Source organism: Sphaerodactylus townsendi, linkage group LG11, assembly GCF_021028975.2.
Source record: "Sphaerodactylus townsendi isolate TG3544 linkage group LG11, MPM_Stown_v2.3, whole genome shotgun sequence".
In the NCBI taxonomy this organism is placed as follows: Eukaryota; Metazoa; Chordata; class Lepidosauria; order Squamata; family Sphaerodactylidae; genus Sphaerodactylus; species Sphaerodactylus townsendi.
In genome coordinates this window covers 7298690-7326283 of record NC_059435.1, presented here as the reverse complement: position 1 = coordinate 7326283, position 27594 = coordinate 7298690, and the positions used below count along the sequence as shown (strand labels likewise).

At 54.3% G+C, this 27594-nt stretch overlaps 1 protein-coding gene across 3 annotated transcripts in view; it reads left to right on the top strand.

Annotated features, from left to right (window-relative positions):
* Positions 1 to 15770, top strand: part of LOC125441350 (tubulin polymerization promoting protein) — a 49191-nt gene extending 33421 nt beyond the window's left edge. For 2 of the 3 annotated variants that reach the window (XM_048511886.1, XM_048511884.1), the window contains exon 3: positions 15692 to 15770. In XM_048511886.1, the coding sequence (XP_048367843.1) occupies positions 15692 to 15704 (13 nt within the window). In that variant the 3' untranslated portion in view covers positions 15705 to 15770. The remainder of the gene's footprint in view (positions 1 to 15691) is intronic. The other variant, XM_048511885.1, reaches the window with a different exon arrangement.
* Positions 15771 to 27594: the final 11824 nt, after the last annotated feature.

Sequence of the window (27594 nt, the reverse complement as noted above, 5' to 3'; positions counted from 1 at the left end):
AGGGGATGATGGGAACTGTAGTCCATAACATCTGGAGGGCCGCGGATTTAACACCTTTATGCAGTCAGAACGTTTTACGATATTGGCAACTTTGCCGGGCATAAACAGCAAAGGGGGGGGGGAAGGGAAGGGGGAGGGGGAAGAGTGAAAGAGTACAGCGGGCAAACTGAAAAAGCCAACAGGGCAGGAAGGTTGTACTTGGGCTGCAAACATCAAAAAGAACACAGTGTTTATCAAATAAGAAAACTGCAATGTCCCAAATAGAGATACTGCCATGAAATTATGCAACGTACTTGTAATAGAGATTGCTGCTTAGCCGCAACCGGGGAGAAATGAGACTTGTTGTGTGACTTTTTACCCCTTAAAACCCAAGCGGCCAGATTAATTTTGCATAGGCTTCCTGAGAAAGAGTCCTTTGCATCTATATTTGAATACAGCGAAAATACTCACCTAACCGCAGGGGGTGTTTCATCATTCTTCGCTTTTCCCTCCTACGCTTTGTGGTTGCCACCTGCCTGGGAGGAATTTGGAATAATCAGCATTACCTGCCCTTTTTCCTTACTGGAGGATGGACATTGGGACTTCATGAGCCCTTGTGCATTTATAAGAAGAAGAAGAAGAAGAAGAAGAAGAAGAAGAAGAAGAAGAAGAAGAAGAAGAAGAAGAAGAAGAAGAAGAAGAAGAAGAAGAAGAGAAGGAAAGAGAGAAGAAGAAGAAAGGGAGGAGGAGGAGGGAGGAGGAGGGAGGGAGGAGGAGGGAGGAGGAGTTTGGATTTATGTCCCCCTTTCTCTCTCCCTGCAGGAGACTCAAAGGGGCTGACAATCTCCTTGCCCTTCCCCCCTCACAACAAACACCCTGTGAGTTAGGTGGGGCTGAGAGAGCTCCGAGAAGCTGTGACTAACCCAAGGTCACCCAGCTGGCGTGTGTGGGAGTGCCCAGGCTAATCTGAATTCCCCAGATAAGCCTCCACAGCTCAGGCGGCAGAGCGGGGAATCAAACCCGGTTCCTCCAGATTAGATACACGAGCTCTTAACCTCCTACGCCACTGCTGCTCCTATAGGACTCCATTCAGTACCTGTATTTGGGACATTGCATTGACTGCTGGCTATTACCCAAGTAATATTTATATGTTTTCATCCTGAGTCCAATTTTCCTGCATTTTTGTCAGGAGGCCAAAACCTGGTTTCTAGTTCTTTGTGAAATTCTATTTAGAAGCTGCACAGGGATCCGATATTGAGTGGGACTGCAGTGGCCGATATGGGGGGTTCCTGCCCCGGTTCTGTTTTCCTGACCTGAAACAGCAATGGGAGTGTTATTTTTCCCATTCTGGAGTTGAGAGAATGGCACAGGGAAGGGAAAGCTGTGGGGAACGAGGAGCAATTTGGCTGCCACTCCCGTGGCAATCTCCACAACTCCTTAATGGCCCTCAGAGTGGGTCTGGCTAGAGCAGTGATGGTGAACCTTTTTGAGACCGAGTGCCCAAATTGCAGCAAGGGCCGCTTATTTGCTACGCAAAGGAGGCCAACCGGCCATTTAACCTGAATACTGAGGTTTTAGTTTAGAAAAAAAGCGGTTGGCTCGAGGCGTGTGTTACTTTCGGGAAGTAAGCAGTGGTAGTCGATGGCTTTGCTTTGAAGCAACCTGTGCAGCTTAAGGTGAATCCGCGACCCTGGAGGGTTTACTCAGCCAACGAGCAGGCACTTACTCCCAGTTAAGGATGAGTGCTTTAAGTTCTTCACATGAAAATCAGTGGGGTTTAACAGCACTTGACAGGGTTACCTACACTGCTTCCCCTAAACTAGCTCTTAGGTTTAATGCTAATAATCAAGCCCAGCGGCCCAGGCCAGCCTAGATGTGTGTGTGGGGCACTCTGTTTGCACGTGCCCACAGAGAGGGCTCTGAGTGCCACCTCTGGTACCCGTGCCATAGGTTCGCCACCACTGGGCTAGAAGCTAAGGAGAAAATAGGGTCAGAGTTTTGGGAAAAGATCTTCGTCCTACAGACAGGAATTATAAGAGGAGATAATTCGTCAAGAGAGATACTACTGACAATGGAAGGGAATGGGAATGCTTAGGTATTTTGTTGTGTCTTTTGTCTGTTTTTCTTTGGCTGATTTTAGAGTTTTTCCACTATGATACTGAAGGTTGACAGAAGTGATCAAATACTCTGAACTCCACATGTTTTATTAAAATTAAGTTTTGATTTATGTACCGTATGGCTTGCATTTCTCCAATGCAGATGTTTAAAAAGCATTTATACAACAAACCTTAAATGAAGGTGGATTCAGAGTGATCCTGTTAAGCCCTTCAGTTTGTTGGGACTGAGAACCGAGTTGGATTCCTCACTCCTCCACATGAGCTGTGGACCTTATCTGGCAAACTGGATTTGTTCCCTGCTCCTACACATGAAGCCTGCTGGGTGTCCCTGGGCTAGTCATAGTTCTCTAGACCTGCTCTCAGCCCCATCACCTCCCACAAGGTGTCTGTTGTGGGGAGAAGGAAGAAAAGGAGTTTGTCAGCCGCCTTCAGTCTCCTAAGGAAGAGAAAGGCAGGGTTCCAATCCAATCCAAAAACCTTTATTAGGCATAAAGCCATAAGTACCATACATTCCAAGTACAAAAACAGGATCATTGTTATATATCAGAGGTCTTCAAACTATGGCCCTCCAGATGTTCAGGAACTACAATTCCCATCAGCCTCTGCCAGCATGGCCAAGTAGCAGGGCTGATGGGTCCAATAATTCCCTGAGCTGTGGATAGAGCCAAAGAACCCTATAATATATATCATGTAGAACACATGGATTAAAAAATGCGGTAACTTCTTCAGAAATTTCTGCATGGGGAGAAACATTTCCGGTAGCTTAGACATTTTCAGTTTTGTCTAGAGAGAAACATATAAATTCTAAGAGGTAGTAAAAGAGCTCTCAGATCGGTTCTAAATATCATTATACCTTGAACAGTAAAAACTGGGATATGAGAGTTGAGTCCATAAGCGTTGGGACAGGCTGCTGCTTAGCAGCTCACTTTGTGGGATGTGGGAAAGCATTGTAGACAGATAGAACCAGAGAGATAGAGTTGCACCTTGCTCTGGTCGCAGCCCATCTGCACTTATAATTAACAAGCTGTTCTAAATATACAGCAGACCCAGATTTAGGGTGTGTGATCCCAAAGTATAGGGGAACAGGGAGCTGTTGCGCCAGCACTCAGGAGAAGATTGGTATTCCTGGTTTATACAGCCCTGATCTTTTAGATGATGGCAAATTTCCGTGGCAGTACTTAAGCATATGAAGAGACTCCCACGAAGAAACCCAAAGGGAGAGATTTTTTTTTCAATATGGAGCCACCACTAGGAAGGACTGAAGCTCCCTCATTTCTAGCAGAGATAAGCTTTTTGGATCTGTGCAGAAGCAGAGACGCAGCCAAAAGGCAGGATATAAATCTGAACTCCTCCTCTTTTTCTCCTCCTCACCTGGAAATCTCATGCTATCTGCTTTAAACTCTGGATTACAGAGGAAATATTTTATTTTGATTTGGGGGACAGAGCCTGAGGAGGCCAGGATTTGGGGAAGGGACTTAAATGGGGCATCAGGCCGTAGAATCCATCTTCCAAGCAGCTATTTTCTCCTAGGTGATCTTTGTCACCTGGAAATCAGTTGTAATAGCAGGAGATTTCCCGCCCCTTCAGGGAGGTTGACGTTTCCCACCTTTCAAGCACAGAACTTGATACAGTGGAACTTCGGTTTTCATTGCCTTTGGTTTTCATCGGTTTCGGTTTTCATTGATTTTTTCCAGTGAAAATTTGTCTAGAGTTTTCATCTTTTTTTGCCTCGGTTTCCTTCGAGTTTGTAGTAAAGGTGCAGGGGTTTTGTGGAGAAAAAATCCCCGCCGGACAAAAGCATTTGCAGGCGTGTCTGCAACTTTTAAATGACAATGTGTACCCATTTCAAACAAATCTTAAAGAGGCGTCAGAAACAGACCTCTCCTTGGACCCAGCTTTCTGGTGCTGACATTCGTCCACTGGCTCCTGAAGCTGGTCCTAGTGTTGTTGTTTGCTACTGTTTTCAGCATTAAAACACTGTTTGTGTTCACCAAAAAATATGTTTTGGTATATTTTTTCAGATTACCTAGAACAGAATAATTGGATTTACATTGATTCCTATGAAGAAGTTTTCCCTGGTTTTCACTTCGGTTTCTGGTTTTTTTTCCATTGATTCTTTTTTTTAGGACGGATTGCCATGAAATAGAGGTTCCGCTGTATTCTTTATTTTGCGAGGGCTGATTTCTGCACTGAAGGAAAGCAAACTGTACTTATTGAACTTTATGACTTCTGAAGACAGGTTAAAACTGGGTTGCGCATTTATGTCTACTTGTTGAAACTGTAAGCTTTGTATCATGTCTGTGTTGTCACAATGGAGAGAGCCCAAATCCAGAGGTGGGATCCAGCAGGTTTTCACAGGTTCCCGAGAGTAGGTTACTCATTATTTGTGTGTGCCGAGAGAGGGGGTTACTAATGGGTGATTTTGCCATGTGATTTTGCGCCTTAGTTACTCCCCTCCTCACTCAGCAGTAGCAAGCCCAGGGCTTGAAGCAGTCTAGCAGGAGGTGCACCCGGCGTGCGTGGCAACCCTGCGCCTGCGTGCATTCATTTCCAGCTCAGGACTGGTGCAGCCCGGCTGCGTCCTTGCAACAGCCCTGCCCGGAATGCCCTTGGAGATGCCCGGCCACCTTCCCCGTTGTGCCCAGCCCAGCCCCATTGAAGCTCACACATACAGTTTGAATCCCACCACCATGGGAACCTGTTACTAAAATTTTTGGATCCCACCACTGCCCAAATCTCCCAGGAATGTTGGTAAGAGACCTCAAACACAGGAGTTTATTGGGGGGGGGCTAGAGGGGGCATGTGACCCAGGTGCCACTTTTGAAAGTCACGTGGGGGCACATTTTGGCTGTTCTCTCCCCCCCCCCAAGAAACAGAAGCAGGGCCACAGAGGGACAGGATACTTCCTGCTGCTTGGAGGCATACAAGGTTTAGGCAACAAAGGGAGCCTCCCCCTGGCTCAGCAGTGCACAGCCCGGCCAATCCTCCCGTGCCCCCCCAGCAGCCTTTCTCTATCTTTCCCCCATTCTGTTTCCCACTCTCCATTCTCCTTGTTCTGCTGCCCTTTCCCTCTGTACCCTTTTCCTTCCCTTTCCCCCCATTGTATTTCCCTCCTTGTGGTCACCATTCCCCTCATTCTACCTCCCGTTCTCTCCCTTTCCCCTCCCACATTCTGTTTCCCCCACACTTGTGCCATGGAGATTCACTGGGTGACTTTGATCACTGTCAGTCTAACCTACCTCACAGGGCTGTTGTGAAGGTATAATGGAGGAGAGGAGCATGAGGTAAGTCACTTTGGTTCCTATTGGGGAGAAAGGTGGGTTGGGAAATTCCTGTTATTAAGAAGAAGAAGAAAAAGAGGAAGAGGAAGAGGAAGAGGAGGAGGAGGAGTTTGGATTTATATCCCCCCTTTCTCTCCTGTAGGAGACTCAAAGGGACCCCAATCTCCTTGCCCTTCCCCCTCTGTACAAACACCCTGTGAAGTGGGTGGGAACTGAGAGCTCAGCAGTATTCTTAAGGTCCCCAGCTGGGCGTGTGTAAAGTGCACAGGCTAATCCTGAATTCCCCAAGATAAGCCTCCACAGCTCAGGCGGCGGAGCTGGGAAGAAAACCCGGTTCCTCCAGATTAGATACATGAGCTCTTAACCTCCTACGCCACTGCTGCTGTGTGTATTGGGGATGGAAGGAAACTGCGCAGAAGAACCTTGCCATAGGGTTCGCCCTCCTCAAAGCAGTCATTTTTCTCATTATTAGGGCCCAGGATGGGGAGGCCTTAAAAAAAATCAGTTCTTGCCCCATGCTCCGTTTTCTGCAGATACTCTGCTGCTCAAGCCAGCCTCCTGACCCATCCCTTTGGGCACTCACGTTTTCATTGTTTACTGGGGTCAGCAACTGCGATGGGAATCTGACACCGCAGACATGCCCTGAGCCATATTGCTTCACTTCTGATAGCAATAAGAATAGAACCTTGGCTATAAAAGTCTCCGCTTTTTGCCTTCAAAGCACAGCCACTGTGGAAGCTGTAGAACAGGGGTAGGGAACCTGCGGCTCTCCAGATGTTCAGGAACTACAATTCCCATCGGCCCCTGTCAGCATGGCCAGTTAGGCCATGCTGGCAGAAACTGATGAAATGGTCCTGAGCTCCTGGAAACCTCAGAGTCCCACCTATTAAGAAAGAGCGTGTGGCCCTAAAGTTACTAATTTTATCTCGTTACTTGACTTTACCCGCCCCCCCTCGCCCCCCACCCCCAAATATTGCTGTTAACCCTGGCAGGTTGCTAGGGCCGCAGGCAGACGTGAATGACATCATGCCTTGGATCTCAAGTGAGCATTTATTTAGATGGATGTCTCCATAGAAACGTTTGTTTGTCTGTTTTTTCCACTGGATGTTACCAAGTGTGACACTCTAAATGTGGTGGATTGCAATCAAAGGCTACTGCTAACATTTGGAGCAGCTATAAATATGTCTGTGTCTCTCCGCAACCGAAATTAAAGTAATCAGAAGAAAGAATTGAACAGAAGGATTCATTTTTGAACGAGCAAGTTGATGTTCCCAGAGCGAGCAAGCGAGTGTAACCTCTATCTGTGGGTTCTGTGGGGCAGAACTTGGAATGAGTTTGCAACAATAAATTTTTAAAACAAAATTGGTTTACTTTCTTAACATATCACATCAACATTTAACATCACACTTCAAGGTCCTGTTCAGGTTGCATTTTCAAGTCCTTCTATTTACAGTCTACTGATACTGCCAAGTCCAATTCTTCTTTGCAAGTGGGTTGGCTCCTGAAGACTCCAAGGGCTTGGTAGACAGGATTCAACATGATAAAGAGGTTTCAGGAGGAGAACTCTCACCCATTACAAACATTAAAAACCCTTAACAAGGTGTTAAGGGCTTATACAAATCAAGGTCCGAGTCTGATAGCCTTGTCTCCACCAAATGAGCTCTGCAGCCTTCTGCTGCTTTGAGTCTCCACCCCTTACTGGGTCAACCCATTCTGAGCATGGGGTTACACGAGCACTGTCGGTACTTCGTGCTTTGACTTCTGTGCAGTGTTATTTTGCTGCAACATCGGTTCAGTTTGCCCGAGCAGTTGGTGTCTTTTTTCTACATAGAAGCAGAAGAGGCATGCTCCGATAGGAGACAGATTCATGCTCCTGAGCACCCCACTACTTGCCACCCAGGGGCAGGGGTTCGAAACGTCAGGCGAGGTGCGAGCCCTGCCCCCAGCCTCCATGCAGGCGGTTCCTGTTCATGGACTACAATTCCCATCAGTGGCCCCATTCAGAATTCCTAACTGGCCATAGCCAGCAGGGAGCTGATGGGGAATTGCCAGATCCATGAACATCTGAAAGCTTTCAGTTAGGTACCCCTGGACGCCAGCAGAGGGGTGGAGCAAGAGGGAACTGCACCCGAGGCAGCGTGCACCCGCGCCCTGCGCCTGCCCCGCCCGCGCCCGGCCATGCCCCTTTTGGAGTGCGTGCCCGGGGCATCGCACCCCCATCCCGTTGGCGCTACGCCACTGTTAACCAATTATGGATGGTGTTGCAAAACTGGATAAGGGAGCCCTTTTCCCCTTTCCCATAATGCAACTATTCAGGATCACCCTGTGTCTCCTATGGGTGTTTCTATGTACGCTGTTTCTGTGCACCGGAGGAACGGCTGCTTTAAAACCTCGCTTTGAGCACAATGCATGCAGAGAGAGGAGGGGAACAAACAGCGCGTCTCTGGAGACAGTTTTGTCTTGCGCACCAAATGCTAAGCGGATGACCTTTTTCAGGATCTGTGTTCTCTACTGTTTTGTGTCTGGGATATTTGGGCATGTCAACCTGAGGCTGAGAATGTCTGTTATGCAGCCGTTCATGTCATCCAAACTCTTTCCTGTGTTCCTGTGGGCTGGAATGAGCCATCTTGGCTGGCGCTAGAAGAGCTGAGCATCTGGCTCATCTGTGGCTGCTCTTCCCAGTTGCAGGCGGGGAAAGCGGGGCCCTGGGAGAGGCAACGGGCCCGAACATATTTTGGCCCGGGGAAAGAGACTCCCCATTGGAGGACAGGGGGAACATTGAAGAGCTAAGCTTGCAGGAGGGGTGCAGCCAAAATCTCTTGTGACTTGGTTCATTTTGTAAGGCGAATCAGTTGTGCGGTGGGGGGGGTCCAATGGGGGATACAATTCTGACTAGGGCAGACAGCAAAGTGATCTTCTCCCTTTGCTGTTTTTCAAATCCCACGTGGACTCCTGAGTCCGGAGACGATTTGGATGTCATGCCCTGGAACTCAGGTCCCCCAGAATGGGCTCCCTCCATCCAAGAGATGCTAACGCCAGGGTCTGCAACCTGCGGCTCTCCAGATGTTCATGGACTGCAAATCCATCGAAGCCCCTGCCAGCATGGCCCAGTGGCCATGCTGGCAGGCTGTCTTGATCCATGGGCTATCTGGAAACCGCAGGTCCTGGAGCAGGCCTAGGGTCTGGGAAGTTCTTTTGGCTGGTATTTTAAAGATTTAGCCTGCTTTTTACTGTTTTGTGGATCCTATTATGTGACATTGTTGAAAGAAATATTCAGAAATAATAAAATGGGAGTAGAATTCACTATTGATAGTGAGTCTCACCAGAAACACTTGCCAATGAGTATGTAAAAGGAAATAGATCTATTTTAATAGGCTGGCAGGGGCTGATGGGATTTGTAGTCCATGAACATCTGGAGAGCCACAGGTTGCAGACCCCTGTTTTAAGGGTTTGGGATTCTTTGGCTGGTATTTTGAAGATTTAGTCTGCTTTTTACTGTCTTGTGGATCTATTGTATCATTTGTTGAGAAAAGAAATATTCAAAATAATTCCAAAATAATGCTTGAGGAGTAATTCCACTGCATCATCCCCTGCCAGCATGATGCTGGCAGGGGATGATGGGAACTGTAGTCCATAACATCTGGAGGGCCGCGTGTTTGACACCTATGCTCTAGAACAGTGTTTCCCAACCTTTTCGAGGTCAGGGTACCGTTGACCTCACTCTTCATATCTCACGGTACCCCTGCCGCCACCCTCCACCTTCCCCTCCCATTGCCCCTGCTTGCCACACCCCCCACCTTCTCCTCCCAGGGTGAAGGGTAGCACTGGGTGTGGGTGTGGCTGCTGACCTTGTGGCAGGCCCTGCCCCATGGGCCAGCTCCATGTCCTTGCTGGCGCCGGTGGGAGACACCACAAAAATGAGGGGGCGGGCGGTAGTGTTGCTGCGGTACCCCTGGGACATGCTCACGGCACCCCAGGGTACCAAGGTACCCTGGTTGAGAATGGCTGCTCTAGAACTATCAAGCAAAGGTGTTTGCTGATCCCGACTAAGGATATGCATTCAGATGTGTTGTGGGGGTGGGGGGAGGGAAGGGAAGGGAGACCATTTTAATGGCACCACGAAAAGGCAAAGCTGAAAAAACTTGACTTTTTCAGATGTTTTTCTGGATTTTCTGGATTTTTCACATCCATTATTTTTTTCAGGTGTGGCTGCAGGTGACTCTCCTTCCAAGAACTCCCAAGTTTGGTGAGGAGTGTGGTCCAATTTCATGGACCCCATTCGCCTTCCATTGGAAACAATGGATAAAAATTTGGGGGGCCCATAAAATTGGACTCCCTGACCCAATCTTCCTCAAACTCAAGAATTCTTGTAAGGCGAGGCAACAGCAGCTATGCTGCAGATTTGGTGCCTCTACTTTTAAAAAAAATAGCCCCTCAGAGCCTCACAGCTCAGTCACCTATGGCTATGCTTCAAATTTGATGGTTCTACCTTAAAAAACCATCCCCCTCAGAGCCCTACACATTTTTGCTGTAGGGTTTAATGGACTAAAATTTTTCAGATGTTCCAAGAAGGCAGGAAAAAACATATCAGAATGGGGATTCGGCTTTTTCCCCACAAAAAAACCCTTTTGGTCTATTAAATGTGAATCTGAGACATACGGGGGAAGAAATAGCGCATACCCATCATCCTGGCAGGTCAAAATGTAGCATAGTCTCGGCAACTCTGGATTTTATATCAAGAGAAAAGATCAAATGTCCTAATATTCCCGATTGAATATTAAGTTATATTAGATTAAACCTTCTTGTTTTTTATATCAGGTGTAAGGGTTACATAGGATAGAAAATTATTAAGAAACAGCATTTATAGAGTAACAGAATGTACTAATATAAAACACTTATTATAGACAAACTTTTTTCCTTTTCTTTAATTGTTAAATGAATTAAGAACAGTCAGGTGTAGCAGCGAGATTCTAGAACAAAGTATATGAAATAGGTTGAAGGGGAAGTTTCTACGATTTTCTTTCTTTATAACAGCTTCTGAGATTTATTGGTTTGGATTATATAGAACTTGTTATACAGTTATAGCCGTGGAAGCTTGACATGTAAAATATTTGTGTTTGTTGTTGTTTGTCTGTTTGTTATTTGTTGTTCTATGTGGGTGTTTGTCACATGCCCTTTTCTTTTTTTAAAACAATAAAGTATATTCAAGCAAAAATGTAGCATAGTCCTTTAGATTGACTGAAGTCACTAACTGTCTTCTTTTGTTTCTGTTAACTTTTTATTACATAGGAAACTATTATACAGAGACTCATGTGTAGATACATAATCTACTTTTTTAAAGAACAAAAGTGTCTCTTTTAGTGTCTGTCCACTAGAAAATAAGAAATAGGGGCTGGGATCCTACAAAGTGCTGAGGGCTTGAGAGGGAACACACACTGTCCTCCTTGCAAAAGTGCTGCATCAGTGAGGGTTGATTCAAAAGGCAATTTGCCTTGGCAAGGTGCGGGCACCACTTTGTGATGAAAATCAGTCAAACCCTGTTTTCAGTTACCTGGAAATAAGCACCACTGAACCCAGATAGACTTACTCCTCAGCAAACACAGGATGATTTCTATTATGTTGCGCTTGTGGTAGTTCGATACTGATTGGCCAACGTAACATCATGGCACAGAATGTTCACCAACATTCCAACTGTTCTATCAATAAGTCTGCCAGACTCAGACGAGATCAGATGCATGACCTGTATCATTCCTCTGAGACTTATATTGGAATAAGCATTCATAGGGTCTTACTTTGCAATTGAAATGGATGGAATGTCAACAGTTTGCATGCAGGATTGCATCCCAAGGCCATTTTGAGCTCACAGAATTTGTTTTACAGTACCTTGGATGCTGCCAGATTCGTTCTACGTTGATGACGTCTAGTTTTCACTGTTGACCAGATAAGATCTACTAAACCAGTGGTGGCGAACCTTTGGCACTCCAGATGTTATGGACTACAATTCCCATCAGCCCCTTCCAGCATGGCCAATTGGCCATGCTGGCAGGGGCTGATGGGAATTGTAGTCCATAACATCTGGAGTGCCAAAGGTTCGCCACCACTGCTTTATTAGGCATAAATAATTGGCCATGCTGGCAGGGGCTGATGGGAATTGTAGTCCATAACATCTGGAGTGCCAAAGGTTCGCCACCACTGCTTTATTAGGCATAAATAATTCTGCATACAGTATGTTTGTGTGATAAACAGCAATACAACGAGGAATCCAGTACACTAAGTTAGGATGAATTAGACACAAACTTTCTGGAGACCTATTGTGATATCCATATGTTAATTAAAACCGATTTGAATGACTTCTTGTGTTTATTACAATGACTTGAGCCTCACACATTAAATCAATGTAAGTTAGATGGTTTGATACACCGAGGGACACATTTTAGTACCATCTTTGAGATATTACTTCTGCTAGATATGTAGCGACCCTAAAGGTTATCTCAGAAGATGTATCCCTAAGTAAATACTTCATACATAAGCCAAAGGCAAATTTGTTTTAGCTTTAATAATCGGAATTATATAGTGACTATGTAGTGCAGAGTGTAGCTGACATTCTAGGAGGATATGCTGTATTGTATCCACGGCATTTACAGAGCATGGGCATCGTCTGTCAGCGAATAAAACACCTTGAAATCTCCCGATTGTAACTTTAGAAGGAAAGGCGTTTACTCTGGCAAGCATAAATGCTCTGCGACGAGATGGACTGTCGAGACTATAGAAGTATTTTGCTATCTTCCCATGTAGGATGGGTAGGTTTAGAAAATCTGGGGAACATACTGCAGGTTGTGCTGGGTGAAAGGACTGAAATTCCATATCAATCAGTCTTTGGCTGAGCAATCTAAATATATATTCCTCGTTAAGAGGTTCGAGAAATTCCAGAGAGAATCCTGGAGTTCTTATTTTGGATTCAATATGGAATAACCAGGATATGCTCAGTCGGTCAGATTTAAAATAAGAGAATAACGAATTTCCCTTTACCCTAAAGAATATTTTTAGCCAAAATTTAAAAAGCATAATCCAAGCTTTTGTTTCAATAGAGTGTATACCCAGATCTGCATAGATCACCCTATATGGCAGAGATGTCCTTTGGCCTGTTGCCCTAAGATGGCTTCCTTGGCTGGCGTCCTTGCAGCTCCCTGCTTCTGTTCAAGAGCTCAGTAAAAGGCCTGTTCCCAAAGCCCTGGCTAGCCACTGGCCACGAGTAGATTACCGGCCATGAGTTCAGATGGTGGCAGGCTGGCGAAATCTCTGCCTAAGATTCTCTTTAGGCCACAGCGGTTGTAACCAACCAAAGCCTCTTTGTTTATGTCCCTGTTTGGCCCAGAGTTAACTGAGGACAGGGCGAGGAGACGCTCAGCGGGACGTTTTCTTTCTTTTTTAGAACCACCACTGTGCTTCCTGCAAAACATTCCCCAAAACACTGCAACTGCGGGAGAGTTGCCATAGCGACCGGTGCTGGGGGGCGAGTTGTTGCATTTGTTTACGCTTTTCTCAGGTTGCTAAACAGGAGGTTAAGTTAGGAAACAAAGGAAGCCGGGTTGAGCTTTTCCTCAGTGGGGGAGGCCCAACACAATTGGCAGAAACTGACTCCAGCCAGGACACCTGAAATAAATTTACGTCCCTGTTTCCATCGCAGGACTCTCCTGAGGGGGGAAAACACACGGAGGATTTGAAATAAACTCTGTCGCCTGAAAGACTCTGCCTGAGTCTGTACACTTATATTGCACTGCAGCAAACATTTGCGACTGGAGCATCTTTCCTACATACCGTGTTTCCCCGAATATAAGACAGTGCCTTATATTAATTTTTGCTCCCAAAGATGCGCTATGTCTTATTTTCAGGGGATGTCTTATTTTTCTGCGTTCTGTTCGTCGGGCATGCTTCCAAACAAAAACTTTTCTACGTCTTACTTTTGGAGGATGCCTTATATTTCGCACTTCAGCAAAAACCTCTACTACGTCTTATTTTCAGGGGATGTCTTATATTCGGGGAAACAGGGTAGGAAAATCCAGTTGTGAATTATTGCCACAAAGGTGTGGATGCCGTTGGGGTCCTTTTGTGCTATGCTACACTAGTGACGTTTGAGACTGGGTCCGTATTGGCAGTCTCTCTTTTTGTAAGTCCCAAAATTTTAATGCAGTTTATGATAGTTTGCTCCAGAAGAACCCCGTAAATAGTATTTTCATGTCATTTCTTGCTATCTGTTTTCCGGAAGGGAAATGAAGGGAAGCCTTTTATAGGTTCATGTTGAGAGAGTAGAAGAAGAAGAAGAGGAAGAAGAGGAAGAAGAGGAGGAGGAGGAGTTTGGATTTATATCCCCCCTTTCTCTCCTGCAGGAGACTCAAAGGGGCTTACAATCTCCTTGCCCTTCCCCCCTCACAACAAACACCCTGTGAGGTAGGTGGGGCTGAGAGAGCTCCGAGAAGCTGTGACTAGCCCAAGGTCACCCAGCTGGCGTGTGTGGGAGTGTACAGGCCAATCTGAATTCCCCAGAGAAGCCTCCACAGCTCAGGCGGCAGAGCTGGGAATCAAACCCGGTTCCTCCAGATTAGATACACGAGCTCTTAACCTCCTACGCCACTGCTGCTCCTATGTATTCCTCAACATTTGATAAAGGCAGTTATCCTATGGCAGGGGTCTGCAACTTGCGACTCTCCAGATGTTCATGGACTACAATTTCCATCACCAATGGGCCATGCTGGCAGGGGCTGATGGGACTTGTGGTCCATGAACATCTGGAGAGCCGCAGGTTGCAGACCCCTGTCCTATGGTGTTTCACGCCTCCCCATCTGCACCATTTTGTAAATTGCAGTGTGGTTGGAAGTAACTTCTTACCCAAAATAGCACCAAACAGGATGGTGAAATTAAAATCAATACATTTGTATTTTCTTATATTTCCTCCCTATTGTCTTCCCTGATGTCCTGTACTGCCAAAGAGAAATACTAAGTCTCTTTTTTCTGTGCAGCTGCTGCCATGTTCATTGAAAACTCCAGTATTTTTTAAAATTGCAACTTACTCTGTGGTCTAGTCACATAAGATAATTGAAGTATCCTTTTTGTTCAATCAAGGACATCCATGCAGAACCCAGGTGTTCTAGAAGCTACTTCTGCCCACCGCAAATCTCATAGCAACCGCTGCCAACAAGTTTGAGCCGTTTTTTACTCTCCTTTCCCTGGGATATAACTGTATGAAGAAATAAGTAAATTACAGGGAGAAGTTGGGTGTGTTTGCATGTGAAGCGGTTGGGAGAATTCTCTCCGAGCTGTCCCGGGCGCCTTCCGCACCTGCAGAATAAAGCACTTTCAATCCACTTTCACAATTGTTTGCAAGTGGATTTTGCTTTTCTGCACAGCTGCAAAGTGCATTGAAAGTGGATTGAAACTGCATTATTCTGCAGGTGCGGAATGGGCTCCTATCATCATCTTCCAGCCGTCATTCTTTCCTCCCATGTGCAGTTTTCTTTACCAAGAATTTTAATAATTATAGTTGTCCTACTCATTACACAGAATGAAATGATAAGCTGAGATAGCACAACCCGGCACTTTACCATTTTAGGTAATGTGTGTACATTTGGTGTGGCTATTTTTTTCTCTCCCCCAAACACTCTCTTGAGTCTGAAATAAATCCCTTCATGTGAAGCAGTGGTGTAGCGCCAGCGGGGCTGGGCGGGGCGCGGCACCCTGGGCTGAGCAGCAAAGTGGGCGTGGCCTGGTCACAGAGAGGGCGTGGGGGGACAGATGGCGCCGCAGCAGGGGCGTGGGGCACACGGTGCATCAGGGAGAAATTTTATTGTAATCTTTTCCTTGGGGCTGTAGAAGAATATCTGGTTTGTATACTGAAGGTTCCAAATTCAATTCCTGGCATTTCCATCTGAAAAGCTCAGATGAAAGACTTCCTTTTGAGACCCTTAAAAGCTCCTTCCAGGCAGAGTGGACAAGTGTGACTTGGTAGAAGGCTTTAGTGTTTGTTGATGTTTCCTGTTGGCATATGGTTTTGGGTTCACTCTGGCTGCTCTTGATCTAAATAATCTGAGCAGTTGACAAAGCCAAACCAGACACCCGCACCCCCTGCCAAAAAATACCTTATCAGGATTTTCCAGGATTTTTTTATCTTGGGGAAAATGGCAGCTACTGAAGGGAACCAAAAAGTGGATCCCGAATAATTCCAACTTTGCTGTGATCCCCCCTCCCCCCACTCTAATGCTCCATCTATTTTGTACGTGGGTTGTCCACATTTTAAAAACATTTTTTTCTTTTTTTAAGCACTGTCTTTTAAAAAAATGGATAAAACTCTCTGGATTTTGGAGGCAAGGTCATGAAAATGGGTTTCTTTCCCGACTTCTAGTTAATCATCATAAGCAGCTTGTGCTGCAAACATTCAAATTCAGTTTCTCCTTGTAGTGGGAGACGTTCGTACATTTGCACAAAACACAGTAAGTGGGCTCCCACATCAACTCCATTGCTTGGATTATACACATTTGTATGCGCTACAAATCTGAGATTTACCCCCTTTCCCATGGAGTAATTTTATCTTTTTTTCAACCAGAAAGAGTGCCAGCGAGAACCATTTGTGGGCACTGCCAGCAGGTCTTGAGTAGACATCTAGCACAGGAGCCGTGAAGGTTGCATTGCAGTGAGTTGTGGTACCATCCAGACATTCTTTCGTTTCATTCTTCTCCTCTGCAGCTGCAAGTATTATAGATTGACCAATTTTCAGAGACCAGTAAGGGAATTGTTTTTGCAGTCAATGATGGCCTTTCTTATTCTTCAACAGTTAAGATACAAAGAACTGCAAAATTACATCTCCCTGAAGCCAAAAAAATAAATAAATAGTAAATGTGCGCCTTGCACTGTTAGGCAATTAGATAGTAACACATTGTGTTCTTGGTGATCTTGGTCAGTTGCTGGCTTGCTCTGTCCTTAACAATGGTGGGAAACTGTCTTGTTTAAAGAAATGCTAACTGTGTATATACTTCCCAATAAACACAAGGGGCCACAGGGCAATGGCCATAGACGCAGTGCATGGGTGCTTTCACTGATGGGAATTCTAAAGGACAACTCTTCCTGATCCTGAGAGTCTGACTGAGGAGAGGAAGGCGGGACTCTTCCTCTTTCGCTGGAAGCAGCCACCCTCAGGATAACACAAGGGGGTGTGGTACGGAAATTTGAGCTGATGCGGGGTTGCGTGGGAGGTGTTGTGTGAAGGATGGCAGTCTGCATGGTTGTGAAAGCACGGGAGCCTACCGAAAGAGCCTGATTGGTCCCCTCTGGTGCACGCGATCCCAGTCCAGGAGTAAATCCAGGAAATTAATCAAGGACTTTGAGGAAGCGGCTGTGGCTCAGTGGTAGAGTGTTTGCTTGGCATCGGAAATATCCTAGATCAGGGGTAGGGAACCTGCGGCTCGAGAGCCTCATGCGGCTCTTCTGCCCTTGCACTGCGGCTCCACGAGCCGAGCCACCGGCTTCATCCTTGCGGGCGGGCGCACCAATTCCCCGCAGCCGGCTGGGCTGCGCCGCGGGCTTCCCCTCTCGCCCGCCCCGTTGGAGCGGGGCGGGCACTTTCCCGGCGGCCGGCGAGGCCGAGCCGCCGGCTTCATCCTTGCCCGCCCTGCAGGCAGCAGGGCGGGTGCACCAATTGCCCCCGGCCGGCTGGGCAGCACCGTGGGTTTCCCCTCTCGCCCGCCTTGTTCAAGCAGGGCGGGCGCTTTCCCGGCGGCCAGCAAGGCCAAGCCGCTGGCCCCATCCTTGCCCGCCCTGCAGGCAGCAGGGTGGACGCATCCATGCGCTTTTCAGAATGAGTGGAGTAAAAGGTAAAAAAACCCAATATATACAGTGTTATCTTTATTTTAAATGTCAAAAATTATTTGCGGCTCCAAGTGTACTTTACCAAGTGTACCATGGAAAACGGGTCCAAATGGCTCTTTGAGTGTTAAAGGTTCCCTACCCCTGTCGTAGATCAAGGGTGGCCAGCCTAAGGCACTCCAGCGTGGCCAGTTGTAGTCCATGAACATCTGGAGTGCCATAGGTTGGCCACCCCTGCCCTAGATTCATTCCCTGGCATCTTCATTTACAAGGTGAGGTAAAAGACCTCAGTCTGGGACCCGGAGAGCTGCTGCCGCCAGTCTGAGTGGAGGATGCTGGTCTTGATGGGCCAAGTGTCTGACTCAGGCGAAACGTCAGGAACAAGATCCACCAGACCACGGCCACACAGCCCGGAAAACCCACCACAACAAGCAGTGGTTTGTCCAAGATGAGCACAAACACGATTTGTTGTATGATGTAAATTCTGTACAGCATATGTACAATGGGTTGCAGTGGTCATAAAGGAACCCATTTTCCTTTTCCCCATTTCCATGTGTGCCCTTCACCCATTCAGGCAGTGCTCGGAGCCCAGGGAACCACCCCGGATTGCTTTCACGTCATTGCACAGAGATCCCTCTCTCTTTTAAAAAAAATTTCGTGCAACATACGTTACCATCTGGCAGATGATACAGGATTATAAAAACCGGGACAAATAGGCTTAGAAACAGCTTCTATTCTCGAGCTGTGGCTGTGCTGAACTCCGTGGTTTTGTGCTGATGTGGTTGGGGCTGTGTAGTGATGGTTGGAGGAAGGGGAATGTGAGGATGGGGTGTGAGGTCTGAAATCGTGGGCATCAGGGAATGCTTGTAATTTTTGTTGTGCGTGCACAATGACAATAAATGCTTCTTCTTCTTCTTCTTCTTCTTCTTCTTCTTCTTCTTCTTCTTCTTCTTCTTCTTTTTCTTCTTCTTCTTCTTCTTCTACGCAGCAGTGGCGTAGGAGGTTAAGAGTTCAGAAATTTGCCCCCAGTCATGCTGATTGTCTCGCAAGCCAATTAGCTTCACCTGTGTAGCTGTGCATGTGCAAACACACAAAATAAAAGAAAAAGGGACCTCCCTGCAACAGCTTGGCAATGATGATTGTGTTGCTGTAGATTGGTCAAACTCATTACCACTGGGAGAAAACATGTTTGGGGGACCTGGTGCACTGTCAGGTGCTCAGAGGATCTGTCCACAGCTGGGCGACCTGCACAGAATGGCGGGCGAACAGATTCTCCCTGAAAGTGGGCACCGCAGGACCCAAAGCGAATGAATGGACGGGAGGGAAATAATGCATCGCCTGCCTGTTGTGTTCCCGCGGGAGCACCTCCAACCCAGGACTGTGCAAAAGGATCGCTGGTTTCGCAGTTTTTGCAAAACCCGGTTTGAGGGGAATAAAACGGGCCAAACTCGTTTTGGGAACGTGACCTGTGCGAAGTCCCCCCCCCCCACAAAAGGTTTATACGATCCCCTACACCTGTTATATTTGGCCTGGGAAGAATCGATTTCAAATACCTTTAATGGCATATAAATAGTTTCACATTAACATTGCAAGGTCATAACAGCCTTTACAACTTCTGACGAGTTAAAATAACACCATTTAAAAATTTAGCCACCACTTCCGCCAGCTCGTAGTTGTGGCTGTTTAAAAGATATATAACCTTCTGTTTATCTGTAGTGCCTTCACTTCCATGCAGGAAGGGGATTATGTGCTTCTTCCTATCTTATCTCATAAAAAGGACAATCCAACAGCATATGAGATACTGTTTCCACAGAACCCATGCCCCAAGGGCATTTCCTTTCTTTATGTGGGATTCCGAGGTGGCGTCCAAGGCTAAGGGAAGAATCCATCTCAGAGACAGGTACATCTAAAAAAAGAACAAGTGGTGACAGAGGTACTCAATGTGTCATGGCCACTGTCGTCCATCAAACTCTACTCAGATTGGCAGCATGTCTCAGGAGAAGGTCCTCCACCTCACTTGCTTCTGGATCCTTTAACTGGAGATGCCTGGGAATGAAGTTGGGACCTTCTGAATGCCCACCAGATGCTCTACCACTGAGCCAGCACCCCTCCCTACACCCTCTATTCTATGTATTGTTGAAGGCTTTCACGACCGGATTCAACTGGTTCTGGGTGGTTTTCCAGGCTGTGTGGCCGTGGTCTGGTGGATTTTGTTCCTAACGTTTCGCCTGTAGCTGGCATCTTCAGAGGTGTATCACAGAGAAAAGTCTGTTTCACAGTGTGTGTTGACAGGCTCTCGAACATGGAAATAACAGAGACCGTAGGAAAGTCCTAAAGCAGTTTATTTCTACAACGCTTAGAGTAACAGAGAAAGCTGAATCTAAGCTCCCCCGCTTAGATCCAGCGATTATATCCTTCAATCCGCCCCCCCGCATTTGATTCCCACCAAATGTGTTTCACAAAGTGTAACATTTGCACTACAGAGCTTCAAGAAACCTGGGAACATTCGCACCTTCCCACAGGAGGGCTGGTGCCAGGGAATTGCCAGGGAGGGGAGAGGGATACCGGAAAGCATTTACAGGAAACATTTGCAATTTCCACACAGCAAGACATCTAAGCACTATCAGGCATGGACCTGACATGTGTAACAGACTTTTCTCTGTGATACACCACTTCACTCAGAACTGGGTTGGCATTGCCCATGGAAGCCTTGAGCGTTAACTGGGCCAGGATCTGCAACTTGATGCCTCGGCTCTAGACTTTTCCTGGTCGAGCCGTCATTCCTCTCTCTCTCCATGCGAAAGGAAGAAATAACACAAGCTGATAAGCTAGCAGGAAACATTTGAAACAGCTGCTGTTAATGCTTTTTAGTTCTGAGAATTTTCTCCATTTTTGTTTGCTTTTTGGGATGTTTCTGTGGTCTGTTTATACCACAGCTCCTCGTTGCTTGGGGTGACGAGGCATTCCTTGCCCGTTGGAGGACTTTGCTGGGTTGTGCTAAATTGGCCCTTCTTGGGACCAGGGAAATGTGCCAGATAGATTTCTTCTAGCATTTGTTTGTGTGGAGTCTGCTGTTCTGTCAACAGTCTTCTCTTTAGTGTTGTCTTTTTAAAAGCACCTCTTTTCACACTCTCCCAAAGAATGGGAGTCAGTTCTTAAAGTGTTTCTTCTCGTTTTCTGCTGCAGTGATGAGATTTATCAGCTCTTTGGAGGAGGAAAATGGGGGGTGGGGGTGGAGAGAATGCTATTCTATGACCTCCTACTTTCTTGAATACTGTTGAATTCGGAGCTGGAATCCTCAGTTGGCAGACAGCTGTACAGATGCTGCTTCTTGGCCAAAGACACTTGAGATAGGGCTTCATCCTGCATAGAAGGAACCAATCATCCTTGACATTTGTCATGAGCTTTGAAGAAGGGGGAGCCCTTGAGGTGACAACAAGCAAACCAAACTAATGCAGTACATTTAAGTATGCATCTAAAAGCCCTGAGCTGGATGGCCCAGGCTACCCTGATCTGGACAGACCGTGAAGAAGAAGAAGAAGCAGCAGCAGCAGCAGCAGCAGCAGAAGAAGAAGAAGAAGAAGAAGAAGAAGAAGAAGAAGAAGAAGAAGCAGCAGCGTGAAGAAGTGTTTCCTTTTATTAGTCCTAATTCTTCCCCCCAGCATTTTCAATGAATGCCCCCTGGTTCCGGTTCTATGGCTCCCGCTCTTTAGACTGGATATTTCCCCTGATCATAGCTGACATTTGGGATGGGTAGTGAAGTTTTACTGCAGGAACTGAGTAAGTTGCTTTCTGTTTGCTTCTGTATCTATCCAGCAGACTCCCTGTATGTTGGCACAAACATTCCTGACGAAGCTGAAGAATTGCACAGGGATAGCCCTGACCAGGTTTCCTAGCCTGTGTAAAAACATCCCCAGAAGCTGCGGCTTTCTCTTAAATCCCTGGCACTGATTCCTGGCAGCGCGTGTTTACAGTGGGCATTTCTGTGCCCACCCTTGTTGTTCTTGTGGATCAGACTGCAAGAAGCAGTTTTGGTGAATGAACAGAAGTTCATTCCATTCCAGGCTATGAACCTAAATGGGCTCGGGGAAGTTACGTCCGTCCGTTGAAAGCATCCGTGTTGTGACACTCAACAAACATGTTGTAATATCAAGTCCGGATTATAAGTTAATACTGTTTGCTCTGCCATTAAAACATTCTTTCTGCTTCAATAATAATCTTGACAGGTGTTAGCTCTTAAGGAAGCTTTTTCAAGGAAGAATTTTTGAAAGCTGTCAAAACATACTGAAGCAATTTCTGCTAGGAGCTTGTCTCTCTCTCTCTCTCTCTCTCTCTCTCTCTCTCTCTCTCTCTCTCTCTCTCTCTCCAGGATATTACATGGCCTGAATACTGAACCCTTGTTATGCAATTCAACTCGTACTGCCGTTTAAATGTCCAGAAAACAGCTTTGGTTATACATAGAAAGCTACAAGAATAGCTTAGATACCTGAATGAATAGTATGGGTTTGTAACAAAGCCACAACTTCATCAGTAAAAATTATGATGAATAATGAAATGAAAGTAATCCCATTGGAAGAGTAGCTAAGTGGAAACACAAAAGTTCTGCATCTACATTATGTTTTATAACACGATGAATGATGCTATTTGTGTGCTAAGTGTTATAATTATTTTCATTTTTATTTAAATGTGGGAGCTGAAGATAGCCCCTTCTCCCCCCCCTTCCCCCCCCCGCCCCGTTCCCCGCTCTGGGTACCTCCATCCAGATTCTCTGTCACCTGCTTGTAGGAACTAGTCAATAGCAAAAAGCATTTAATATGCATTTAAGATCAAAGACAATGGGCAAAAAATTCACAGAGGAAAAACAAATCGACATATGCATTTAAAGAATGTCTTATGCCAGTTTCTTGGTCTCTATGAGAAAGTATAAAGAAATCATGGGAACAGAATCAGAATTTATCACCATCTTTTAGATGCCCAGCAAATAGGGCGTGTGCATATAAGTCTTGGGGCCTTTACCAGGATGGCCCACGCTACCTCAGTCTTGTCATATCTTACAAGCTAAGCAGGACTGGGCTTGGTTAGCAATTGGGTGGGAGACCAGCAAGGAAGGCGCAGGCTCCTATGCAGAGGCAGGCAATGGCAAACTACCTTTAAACTTCTCTTTGCCTTGAAAACCCTACAGTTGCCTGTGACTTGATGGCGGTTTCCACCACCACCATATAAAACTTGGAGAGTGTCAGTTTGTGATGTCTCTGCTTGGCTTCAACTCTAGGCAAGTATCGTGTTTGCAAGAACAAGATGGGGAGGAAAAATTTCCGCTGAAGTTTTAAAACCAAGGTGAAATGCCCCCGCCAATTGGTCTTAGCGACGGGCAACATCTGCTTGTGGTGCGTTGAGCGTAGACCAGGCTTCAGTGGTGCTTGTTGGTTTGGTGCAGGGGTCTGCAACTTGTGGCTCTCCAGATGTTCATGGACTACAATTCCCATCAGCCCCTGCCAGCATGGCCAATTGGCCATGCTGGCAGCGGCTGATGGGATTTGTAGTCCACAAACATCCGGAGAGCCGCAGGTTGCAGACCCCTGAACGTGGTAGGTCAGAAGAACCACACATCTGCCCAAGTGTTAAGGAGAAGAAATGGTTTGATCTTCTCTCTTGGCTCCTCCTTACAAATAAGGCACACATTCCTTGTTACTTGTGGGGGGGGGGGGGGGGGGGGGGGGGGGGGGGGGGGGGGGGGGGGGGGGGGGGGGGTGGGGGGGGGGGGGGGTGGGTGTGGGGGGGGGTGTGGGGGTGGGAGTGGGGGGGGGGGTGGGGGTGGGGGGGGTGGTGGGGGGGGGGGGTGGGGGGGGGGGGGGGGGGGGGGGGGGGAAGTGGTGGGGGGGGGGTGGAGGGGGTTGGTGGGGGGGGGGGGTGGGAAAGGGGGGGGGGTGGGTGGGGGGGGGGGGGAAAGGTGAGGGTGGGGGTGGGTGGGGGGGGGGGGGGGTGGGGGGGGGGGGGGGTGGGGGGGGGGGGGGGTGGGGGGGGGGGGGGGTGGGGGGGGGGGGGGGTGGGGGGGGGGGGGGGTGGGGGGGGGGGGGGGTGGGGGGGGGGGGGGGTGGGGGGGGGGGGGGGTGGGGGGGGGGGGGGGTGGGGGGGGGGGGGGGTGGGGGGGGGGGGGGGTGGGGGGGGGGGGGGGTGGGGGGGGGGGGGGGTGGGGGGGGGGGGGGGTGGGGGGGGGGGGGGGTGGGGGGGGGGGGGGGTGGGGGGGGGGGGGGGTGGGGGGGGGGGGGGGTGGGGGGGGGGGGGGGTGGGGGGGGGGGGGGGTGGGGGGGGGGGGGGGTGGGGGGGGGGGGGGGTGGGGGGGGGGGGGGGTGGGGGGGGGGGGGGGTGGGGGGGGGGGGGGGTGGGGGGGGGGGGGGGTGGGGGGGGGGGGGGGTGGGGGGGGGGGGGGGTGGGGGGGGGGGGGGGTGGGGGGGGGGGGGGGTGGGGGGGGGGGGGGGTGGGGGGGGGGGGGGGTGGGGGGGGGGGGGGGTGGGGGGGGGGGGGGGTGGGGGGGGGGGGGGGTGGGGGGGGGGGGGGGTGGGGGGGGGGGGGGGTGGGGGGGGGGGGGGGTGGGGGGGGGGGGGGGTGGGGGGGGGGGGGGGTGGGGGGGGGGGGGGGTGGGGGGGGGGGGGGGTGGGGGGGGGGGGGGGTGGGGGGGGGGGGGGGTGGGGGGGGGGGGGGGTGGGGGGGGGGGGGGGTGGGGGGGGGGGGGGGTGGGGGGGGGGGGGGGTGGGGGGGGGGGGGGGTGGGGGGGGGGGGGGGTGGGGGGGGGGGGGGGTGGGGGGGGGGGGGGGTGGGGGGGGGGGGGGGTGGGGGGGGGGGGGGGTGGGGGGGGGGGGGGGTGGGGGGGGGGGGGGGTGGGGGGGGGGGGGGGTGGGGGGGGGGGGGGGTGGGGGGGGGGGGGGGTGGGGGGGGGGGGGGGTGGGGGGGGGGGGGGGTGGGGGGGGGGGGGGGTGGGGGGGGGGGGGGGTGGGGGGGGGGGGGGGTGGGGGGGGGGGGGGGTGGGGGGGGGGGGGGGTGGGGGGGGGGGGGGGTGGGGGGGGGGGGGGGTGGGGGGGGGGGGGGGTGGGGGGGGGGGGGGGTGGGGGGGGGGGGGGGTGGGGGGGGGGGGGGGTGGGGGGGGGGGGGGGTGGGGGGGGGGGGGGGTGGGGGGGGGGGGGGGTGGGGGGGGGGGGGGGTGGGGGGGGGGGGGGGTGGGGGGGGGGGGGGGTGGGGGGGGGGGGGGGTGGGGGGGGGGGGGGGTGGGGGGGGGGGGGGGTGGGGGGGGGGGGGGGTGGGGGGGGGGGGGGGTGGGGGGGGGGGGGGGTGGGGGGGGGGGGGGGTGGGGGGGGGGGGGGGTGGGGGGGGGGGGGGGTGGGGGGGGGGGGGGGTGGGGGGGGGGGGGGGTGGGGGGGGGGGGGGGTGGGGGGGGGGGGGGGTGGGGGGGGGGGGGGGTGGGGGGGGGGGGGGGTGGGGGGGGGGGGGGGTGGGGGGGGGGGGGGGTGGGGGGGGGGGGGGGTGGGGGGGGGGGGGGGTGGGGGGGGGGGGGGGTGGGGGGGGGGGGGGGTGGGGGGGGGGGGGGGTGGGGGGGGGGGGGGGTGGGGGGGGGGGGGGGTGGGGGGGGGGGGGGGTGGGGGGGGGGGGGGGTGGGGGGGGGGGGGGGTGGGGGGGGGGGGGGGTGGGGGGGGGGGGGGGTGGGGGGGGGGGGGGGTGGGGGGGGGGGGGGGTGGGGGGGGGGGGGGGTGGGGGGGGGGGGGGGTGGGGGGGGGGGGGGGTGGGGGGGGGGGGGGGTGGGGGGGGGGGGGGGTGGGGGGGGGGGGGGGTGGGGGGGGGGGGGGGTGGGGGGGGGGGGGGGTGGGGGGGGGGGGGGGTGGGGGGGGGGGGGGGTGGGGGGGGGGGGGGGTGGGGGGGGGGGGGGGTGGGGGGGGGGGGGGGTGGGGGGGGGGGGGGGTGGGGGGGGGGGGGGGTGGGGGGGGGGGGGGGTGGGGGGGGGGGGGGGTGGGGGGGGGGGGGGGTGGGGGGGGGGGGGGGTGGGGGGGGGGGGGGGTGGGGGGGGGGGGGGGTGGGGGGGGGGGGGGGTGGGGGGGGGGGGGGGTGGGGGGGGGGGGGGGTGGGGGGGGGGGGGGGTGGGGGGGGGGGGGGGTGGGGGGGGGGGGGGGTGGGGGGGGGGGGGGGTGGGGGGGGGGGGGGGTGGGGGGGGGGGGGGGTGGGGGGGGGGGGGGGTGGGGGGGGGGGGGGGTGGGGGGGGGGGGGGGTGGGGGGGGGGGGGGGTGGGGGGGGGGGGGGGTGGGGGGGGGGGGGGGTGGGGGGGGGGGGGGGTGGGGGGGGGGGGGGGTGGGGGGGGGGGGGGGTGGGGGGGGGGGGGGGTGGGGGGGGGGGGGGGTGGGGGGGGGGGGGGGTGGGGGGGGGGGGGGGTGGGGGGGGGGGGGGGTGGGGGGGGGGGGGGGTGGGGGGGGGGGGGGGTGGGGGGGGGGGGGGGTGGGGGGGGGGGGGGGTGGGGGGGGGGGGGGGTGGGGGGGGGGGGGGGTGGGGGGGGGGGGGGGTGGGGGGGGGGGGGGGTGGGGGGGGGGGGGGGTGGGGGGGGGGGGGGGTGGGGGGGGGGGGGGGTGGGGGGGGGGGGGGGTGGGGGGGGGGGGGGGTGGGGGGGGGGGGGGGTGGGGGGGGGGGGGGGTGGGGGGGGGGGGGGGTGGGGGGGGGGGGGGGTGGGGGGGGGGGGGGGTGGGGGGGGGGGGGGGTGGGGGGGGGGGGGGGTGGGGGGGGGGGGGGGTGGGGGGGGGGGGGGGTGGGGGGGGGGGGGGGTGGGGGGGGGGGGGGGTGGGGGGGGGGGGGGGTGGGGGGGGGGGGGGGTGGGGGGGGGGGGGGGTGGGGGGGGGGGGGGGTGGGGGGGGGGGGGGGTGGGGGGGGGGGGGGGTGGGGGGGGGGGGGGGTGGGGGGGGGGGGGGGTGGGGGGGGGGGGGGGTGGGGGGGGGGGGGGGTGGGGGGGGGGGGGGGTGGGGGGGGGGGGGGGTGGGGGGGGGGGGGGGTGGGGGGGGGGGGGGGTGGGGGGGGGGGGGGGTGGGGGGGGGGGGGGGTGGGGGGGGGGGGGGGTGGGGGGGGGGGGGGGTGGGGGGGGGGGGGGGTGGGGGGGGGGGGGGGTGGGGGGGGGGGGGGGTGGGGGGGGGGGGGGGTGGGGGGGGGGGGGGGTGGGGGGGGGGGGGGGTGGGGGGGGGGGGGGGTGGGGGGGGGGGGGGGTGGGGGGGGGGGGGGGTGGGGGGGGGGGGGGGTGGGGGGGGGGGGGGGTGGGGGGGGGGGGGGGTGGGGGGGGGGGGGGGTGGGGGGGGGGGGGGGTGGGGGGGGGGGGGGGTGGGGGGGGGGGGGGGTGGGGGGGGGGGGGGGTGGGGGGGGGGGGGGGTGGGGGGGGGGGGGGGTGGGGGGGGGGGGGGGTGGGGGGGGGGGGGGGTGGGGGGGGGGGGGGGTGGGGGGGGGGGGGGGTGGGGGGGGGGGGGGGTGGGGGGGGGGGGGGGTGGGGGGGGGGGGGGGTGGGGGGGGGGGGGGGTGGGGGGGGGGGGGGGTGGGGGGGGGGGGGGGTGGGGGGGGGGGGGGGTGGGGGGGGGGGGGGGTGGGGGGGGGGGGGGGTGGGGGGGGGGGGGGGTGGGGGGGGGGGGGGGTGGGGGGGGGGGGGGGTGGGGGGGGGGGGGGGTGGGGGGGGGGGGGGGTGGGGGGGGGGGGGGGTGGGGGGGGGGGGGGGTGGGGGGGGGGGGGGGTGGGGGGGGGGGGGGGTGGGGGGGGGGGGGGGTGGGGGGGGGGGGGGGTGGGGGGGGGGGGGGGTGGGGGGGGGGGGGGGTGGGGGGGGGGGGGGGTGGGGGGGGGGGGGGGTGGGGGGGGGGGGGGGTGGGGGGGGGGGGGGGTGGGGGGGGGGGGGGGTGGGGGGGGGGGGGGGTGGGGGGGGGGGGGGGTGGGGGGGGGGGGGGGTGGGGGGGGGGGGGGGTGGGGGGGGGGGGGGGTGGGGGGGGGGGGGGGTGGGGGGGGGGGGGGGTGGGGGGGGGGGGGGGTGGGGGGGGGGGGGGGTGGGGGGGGGGGGGGGTGGGGGGGGGGGGGGGTGGGGGGGGGGGGGGGTGGGGGGGGGGGGGGGTGGGGGGGGGGGGGGGTGGGGGGGGGGGGGGGTGGGGGGGGGGGGGGGTGGGGGGGGGGGGGGGTGGGGGGGGGGGGGGGTGGGGGGGGGGGGGGGTGGGGGGGGGGGGGGGTGGGGGGGGGGGGGGGTGGGGGGGGGGGGGGGTGGGGGGGGGGGGGGGTGGGGGGGGGGGGGGGTGGGGGGGGGGGGGGGTGGGGGGGGGGGGGGGTGGGGGGGGGGGGGGGTGGGGGGGGGGGGGGGTGGGGGGGGGGGG